The 7,707-nt window shown below is 39.0% G+C and overlaps 1 protein-coding gene across 2 annotated transcripts in view; it reads right to left on the bottom strand.

Moving 5' to 3' along the window:
• Positions 1-644: 644 nt before the first annotated feature.
• Positions 645-7,707, bottom strand: part of gabrb3 (gamma-aminobutyric acid type A receptor subunit beta3) — a 63,284-nt gene continuing 56,221 nt past the window's right edge. Inside the window, exons 9-11 of one of the 2 annotated variants that reach the window (XM_015019938.1) lie at positions 6,610-6,854; positions 5,248-5,331; positions 645-4,169 (exon numbers count right to left, since the gene is read on the bottom strand). In XM_015019938.1, coding sequence (XP_014875424.1) covers positions 3,822-4,169; positions 5,248-5,331; positions 6,610-6,854 — 677 coding nt within the window. In that variant the 3' untranslated portion in view covers positions 645-3,821. The remainder of the gene's footprint in view (positions 4,170-5,247; positions 5,332-6,609; positions 6,855-7,707) is intronic. The other variant, XM_015020022.1, reaches the window with a different exon arrangement.

Raw genomic sequence — 7,707 nt, forward strand, 5'->3', positions numbered from 1 at the left:
TCTACTGGATTTGAGAACTGAGGACAGATTAAAATCTAGTGGAATTACATAGGGTGACAATGACCAGGATAAGGCTATCCTACTTGTCATAGAAAAATGAAAACAGTAAACTCCAGAAATAGTCCACTGGTCTACTTTTCCTGGGACATGAGAGTCTTACATGAATGTGCATGTCGGTTTTAACAGAAGTGAGTTTAGCTCCTGCTAGTGGATTCCATGTACAGCTCAACTGATGACTGATTTTAATTTGTGGAGACAAGTTTTCAAAAGGAGCCGCTTGTTAAATAATTAGAAACCTTTCCAAACTCACATGAGTGTTTTCTTCTTCTGCTTTTTTTTGACTTCTTATAGAGACTAGTGTTCCATAAGGCAGGAGCTCCCGCGTGTCGCAGAGCTCGGCGGACTTCTGACAGGTGGTGTCACTCCTACGCGCTGCAAGCCGCTCAGGCAAGCAGTGCAGATGGTGCGTCGCAAGTTGTGTCTGCCAGCAGCTTTTATTTTCTTTTCTATTCTTTTTTACCCCTTTTTTTCAGTTATTGCAGAAACTTTCTAGGCCCTTCCTTACTTTGCAGGGAGAGGATTTGGGGCAGCGGTGGGGAAGTTCACTTCCTGGCTGGGCCTTCAGGAAAAGAATAAAAATCATCTCAAGCTGTTTGTTCGACTTTTATATTTTTTCAATCACAAACAGGAAATCGTAATATTTCGTGAGGACTAACAAAAACGAAACAAGGCAAGGCTGGAAATCACTGAGCAAAACAATGATGACAACATAGCCAATGTCTATTCCTGACAGAAATATCAAGAATAGATTGGTACAGAAAGCATGATGACAAAAGCGGGAAATCATTTAAAGTTTTTTTTTTTTTTTCATATGAACCCAAAATCTGGTAAATAAAAAAAAAAGATGCTTTTTTTTTTTTACAGCCAGACACTGTTTATGTAGCTTCACATTAAAACAGGAAGCTCAGCCCAGATATAAAAAGACAGACCAGTCACAGCTTAGCACTTAATCAAAACTCTTTCGTAGTCTAATCAAAGTCTGATGTTTTGCCAGCGGTTTGTCCAGAGGTGTTAACAGTACAAAAGACAATAAAGGTTTTATTGAAAGGATTTTTCTGTTTGACTTTGGAAAGGAGTAAATTCGTCTTTATTTACTTACATTATCAGTTGGGATTTCAACGATACATCGGCACTAACATTGGCATCATTATGTAACATATCAGCACCGCCAGATTAATATGACTGAGCCAATATTAACAACCAATATAAAAAAAACTACACTTTTCAAAATTATCTGAAGCAGAGAAGGTGAAGTCAGCAGTCTTTTTCGTTTTTTTTTTAAGGTGTCGGAAAGGATGTAAAATATATGTGTTAAAATAATATCGATTATTCAAGAAATGATATCGAATATTGATATCGACCCAAATTTCCATATTGGTGCCTAAACATTCATCGGGACCTGGTGTCTTGTTTTCTTCCTTTCTTGCCTAAGAAAGGAAGGTAAAAGGTCCATGTAAAAGCACATGGACCTTTTACCACAGTGCTACAGCAAAGTCCGTGCTGGCACGCAAACACACACACACACGCGACAGAACTTACTTTTTGGTTTCAGCACAAACCGGCGCGGTTCGTCGTGGGTGCACAAAGTTGTCATATCCTTCCTAGCTTGTAATTACCAATGTCAAACATTTTCTCGGGTCAGACTTTCAAACAAAGCTATTTCCGGATTAAAGGGCACCCGGAGGGAGTTACGTGATGACGTAACAGTAACGTTGTACATTAATTGTTTTCTATCAAATTGAGCATTGCGTTTTTATTGCAGGTTTCTTTTTCATTACTATTATTGTTTATTTATTGTCTTATTTGTTTAAACTTTGAAAAGAGCTTACTTAAACTAGATGTAATTGTTTTATTTTCTCGTCTTGTGGGCGGAGCCTGTGGCTATAAAACAGGGTACTTCACTGCAGGGAGTCTCGAGTTTCGACTTCATTAACAGGTTACACTGAAGTTGATGGACCTTTAAGGTGTTAGGAAGACAATGCTCATTTTATTTATTATCCATCTAAGTGAATTATGGCCTATCCTTTTTGTCCATGTCATAACAGAGCCCCGCTTTACTTAACTGGATTATCAGAAAAAAATCTTGGTGAAAAAAAATATAGTTATTAATGTTGGAAATTATATATACCAGTTGCCTTTAACTATACATTTTAGTTTTGACTGTTGTTGGCTTGGCGTTATTTCGATAATGAATACCTTGCCTTTCCAGCTGTATGCTGTATGTTGCACAAAGCAAAAGCATAGGGTATACTTTGCCAGGTGTTGAACAAACTTGACAGATAATGTAAGTTAGCATCAAAGACACAATGACATCAATTGTTTCGGGTAAGACAGACCAAATTAAACCTAAGGAGTTTTTTCTTTTTTTTCTTTTTTTTTTTTTTACAAACACAGATAATCCACCGACATTAGTTATTCTTTTTTATGTAAACAAATTTCCAAGCTTTCTTTGTCTGACGGGCTGAGAGTAAGAAAAGTAGGTTTCAGTAATGTGGTGGCTGTGATCGCCCTTTCTTGCAGTAACAGTAGGAATTTTAAGGTAAAGTAACATGTAACAATTAATATGCATTTACCCTGGTACATTGCATTTCAGAAAGTTTGCAGAGGTTCCAGCGAGCAAAAGAGCAAGAGAACCACTTAGTGGCATCAACTCCAAAGCAAAGCAACGCCAGACGTTTGGATCTTTGGCAACGTTGTCGCCGGCTCTCACCCATTTCCACTTTTTACCCAACAAGCTCTGGCTCTCCTTTCCTTGCAGAAGCGTTCAAACTTCCCTGAACTTCTCACCTTTTATCACATGCCAAACTCAAACTTTTTTGTTTTTATTGGGACTTTATGTGATAGATCGACACACTAATGCCCTAAACAAAATTTGGCAGTCTTAGTTAGTAAACAAAAACCATGTGTGTAATTTAATTTCAGTATGAATCCAGCTGTTCTGTGAAGAAGTTTGTTAGAGAACAAACAGTGTCATGAACACCAAGTAACTGCACACGAGATTATCTGGATGCCAATCCTAAAAAAAAAAAAAAAAAAAAAGCTACAGAAAATTTAAAATTGGAAAAGCGGTTCACCATCCAGTAGGACTTTGATCTAAAACATTCAGCCAGAGCAACAATGGAATCATGTAGATTTTCAAAATTGTTTATCTCACTCCTAAAATGTTGCGCCAGTTGGGCATTTTGGTCTATCACATAAAATAAATGTTGATACATTCGAATCAGTGGTTAAAATGTGATAAAACGTGGAAACATTCAAGGGGTTTAAATCCTTTTGCAAGGCACTGTAAGACTCATCAGTGATTTCACTTGAACTGAGCTAAAAACCACAATATTTCTCCAAAACATCCAACGATTAAGACAGATTTTAGTCTGCAGGTAGAAATCTGAGCATCCACATTAGCCAAAGTAAAGACTTGTAGACAAATAATATCATTGCTATAAAGAGACCCGCGATAATGCGATCACGTTAAAAACACCGGTGTCCTAGCAACAGATCTCCAGCGGTGCAAAGATGTTTTGTCTCCCAGCTGTTCAAAGTCTTTTCCCCCCCCTGGTAAAAACCCACATGACGTCGCACAGTCTGAGTGACGGCTCTCTCGGCCAAAGTCTGCACTCGCTATGCCCAGAAATGTTCGGGATTTTTACCACGTTAGGTGTGTTGCATCGAAACGTTCTCTCCGATTCCAGAACGGAATGAGACAAAGATGGGTTTAAAACAAAAAAAACAAAAAAAGAAAAACAAAACAAAACCACAGTGTGTTAGTGGACGTAATAAAGCCAATAGATGATGTTGAATAGGGAGAAGGCGGAGGGGAATATAATCCGCGACCACCTGTCGATGGCGTTCACGTCGGTGAGGTCGGGGATTTTGATTTTGAGCTGTGACGATCGTCTCCGCAGGCGGGGTTTTTTGAACTGCGCGTTCCTGTCCAGACTGTGGCGGCCCGCCTCGTTGGGTGTGCTGGGCTTCCTGTACTGGACCCCCGAGTTGTCGAACGTCATGGAGGTGGAGTTGTGTGTCTCGCTCAAGGTGGTGGTGACCTCGTTGCTCCCCACCTCGTTGTGGATCTCCAAGGACGTCAGCAGAATGTTCCCGTGGGAGTCGACCTAGGAGAAAACGCAGACGGCAGCCCAGGTTTAAAAAACAAAAAAACAAAAAATGGCCTCGATGACATCACAGACGGGATAAAACGCAGAGCGGCCTTCGGAGAGAAGGGTCCTCTGTCCCAAAGTTAAATCACTTCACACAAATCAGATCAAGGTCGCACTAGATGCCCCTGTTACTACTGTCATGGCGACTGCAGCTTTCCACACAGGAAGAGATAAATCACAGAAAGCTGAGATAAATACAAAGGGCACAACATTATAACGTAGCAAATTCTGTACTGTCACCTTCCTCAAATAATGGCCAAAAGTGTTGTTTTTGTTTTGCCCAAAACATCTTTTGGAAAGAAAGAGATGGTGATTTTTTTTATAACTTTTGGCACAAAATGATTTGGGTCATTATTTGAGGAAGGTGACGATATATAAGACAAGGTAAACTGACACTCTTTCCAATCCAATCTGGTATGGATTGGTGAACAAGAACATCAATTTATTCAATCCAATGAAGAAAAACCATTGGAAAAAATAGCTTTAATGATTGACAACACAAAAAAAATGGCTGAAAGTTGAATTTTTTTTAGTGTTTTAAGAATGTGTTTTTTTTACACATGTTAAAATATGACAGTGACAGTGTAAGATGAGACAGATAATCTGTGGAAAGATCGATTTCCTCCACCTCTTCCCTGGTGGAGGAAATCTGAAGAAACCACCACTCCCAAACAAAAAGAAGAGCCAGGAGGATCTTAGCACTGTCAATCAACTCAGGTACATGGTCCTAAATGAGCTAATGGCAGAGAAACAACTTGTTACAGAAAAAAACACTCATCCACCATCATCGGTGGCCATGCTCACTAGCCTTAGTATTCACAACAAGCTCTGCAGACAGGGAGAAGCGAAGGCGTAGAAGAAAGCAAGATTGTGATTGACAGCACTAAGACCCACCCCCTGGCTCTGATTGGCTGTTTCTAGTTTGCACAGAGAGAAAGGCAGGTAAAAGTGACATAATGCAGCTTTAAATTGCAACTGAAACATGTTTTAAATGATGGTTTTTAAAACCCAGCTGGCTGGGGCGGACGCTCACCTGATGCGAGTGACGGCGGCTCTGAACCTGATTGGACTGTTTAAGAGATGACGAGGTCTTCCAGTTGACTCCTTCTAGAATGGACTAGAAGAAAGAAACAGAAATAATGTCCTCTGAGTTTAGATTAGGTAGGCGCTGAAGGTTCTTATAGAATTTCAGCTTTAGAGGAGTCAGAAAGGTCACCCAATAGAAGATTCACACTGGGATGATTGAACTAGAGTCACTGTTAGTCTAATGTTTAAAAGCTTGTTCCTTGAAATTCTTCTTTTAATGAATTATGTACTTACAGACAGAAATGTACATAGATTCATCACAGACAAGAGTCCCATTCAATCTGGTGGATTCATTTTAACAAACTACTTTTATGAAACAAGAATTGGATTCAAAAGTTGTGAATTTTCACTAAATTATACGTACAGGATTTATTGTATGCAAAGGCATCATAATATTTGGTTGAACGTAGTTTTCAAAACCACACACACACACAAAAAACCTCGTAGGAGCTCACACGGGGTAAATGCGACCCCTATCAGACCGAGCACAGGGTAAAAAGCTTGCAACATTTGTTAAGCAGATAATAGTGAAGGTGTATGTAGATCTTAAGCATGAATGCATAATTTTGACCCTGAGGATGTGAGACAAAACTCAATCACTGAAACGTAGTTTTTAAGATTTATAAAAGTTTGGTGTTTCACACTGGAGGAAAAAAGAAAGGCACAAATGCATAATTAATAACCTGAAATGAATTCATGGCCATACCCACGATTCGTTGTTAATGGATATAATGGATATAAACCTCTGACCTCTAACCAGAACCGTATGATAGACCGTCCTTCCTTTATAACTAAGTGTGTGCAGTCTCCATTGTCTCTTTGGCTCTAAGTGACACTGAAAGTCCAAACCTTCAGATAAGGTTATTGTTCCATGCTGACTTGTAAAGATGGAGGCTGACTGCCTGCAGCAGTAAATACCAATCAACAGTGATGACAAAGCTTGAATCAGCAGCTTAAATAATTTGCTGCTAAAGCTCTGCCACCATAAAAAAAGAACAACGCAGTGAAGACTCTCCCACAGCAGAGATTGCAGTAAGTTAAAATTGTAAATGAATCAAATCATTACCATTTCATTTATTTTTTCGTCTATTTGTTTTTGAAAAAATGACATCAAATCTAACTGCAAGTTGCTGTAACTTTATTAACTTTAATGACTCCAGGCTGAAGCAGAACAAAGTACAATCAAATGCATTTTCATTTTGCTGTTGCTGCCAATATTGGATTCCATGCAAAGTAGAAAACAACAACAACAACACAAGTCACACGATATTGGCAATTTCCACTTTGTCATCAATTTGGTATTTCCCACCTTGGGTCGGTCAAACCTGCCGCGCTCGTTATTTGCCTTCAGCGCCTTCAGAGCCAGTTTCTTCTGCATCTGCGGACCGCGTCCGAAGAAGATGTAGTTGACGAAGGCGTACTCCAGCAACGCCAGGAAAACAAACACGAAGCAGCCCATCAGGTACATGTCGATGGCTTTCACATAGGGGATCTTGGGGAGGGTTTCCCTCAAGTGGGTGTTGATGGTTGTCATGGTCAGCACGGTGGTGATCCCTGGAGGGAATCACAGTCCGGTTAGCAGGGGAACCCCAACACAAAGAAAGATGTCAGCCTGGAGGTTTTTACCACTGGTCACTGCGCCTCCCGTTCCGTCAAATGTTTTCTGAAAACCTTTTCACAGCGCTGACTGCGCCAACACAAAGCCTCACTTTTTAAGCATCCAACTTGATACAAATAGTCAATTTCTTCAAAAAAGAAAACCTCCTAATATTTGATATGTTTTTTACAGCTATTACAGTGCTGGGAAGATGTTTACATATAATCATCAATGTCATGAATATCATATTCATCTAGAGCTTTGAATCATTTACTTAAGCTATTCTTTTTTGTGGTGGAATGATTATAAAACGTAATTATTATTATTATTATTATAATAAGAATAACAACTGGTCCTAGTCTAAATTTAATCTAGTCGTATTTGATGTAAATGTGCTTAATCTATTATATTCAAAATTATACATACAGGCTCAAAGGTACACATAAAACAGTCCCTCTAATATTTCTCTGGAACTTGAAGAAGGACATTTTTACAAATGCTACTGGTGTTGCAGGGCAATAAATCCACTTTATTGATTCGTCAAATTTTTTTGCTTTCGAAGTCTTAATTTCAGGAAGACCTGCATTATTTTTTTCCCCACCACTAATGCTCTCTGTGGGTCTCCAAGGTCCACCATCTTGTTTGACAAGCGTGTTGTACAGTTTGCATTTATTTGAACTTTGAATTTGGTCAACATGCAGAGGGGATGATTGAAATAGGAGCCAGTTTTTGAAAATATGTTTTGTCAGTTGTAATTTATCTCAAAGCTACAGTATGTCATTTATATATATATATATATATATATATATA

Source organism: Poecilia latipinna, unplaced genomic scaffold, assembly GCF_001443285.1.
Source record: "Poecilia latipinna isolate Pla-1442-1.1 unplaced genomic scaffold, P_latipinna-1.0 Scaffold7, whole genome shotgun sequence".
Lineage (NCBI taxonomy): Eukaryota > Metazoa > Chordata > Actinopteri > Cyprinodontiformes > Poeciliidae > Poecilia > Poecilia latipinna.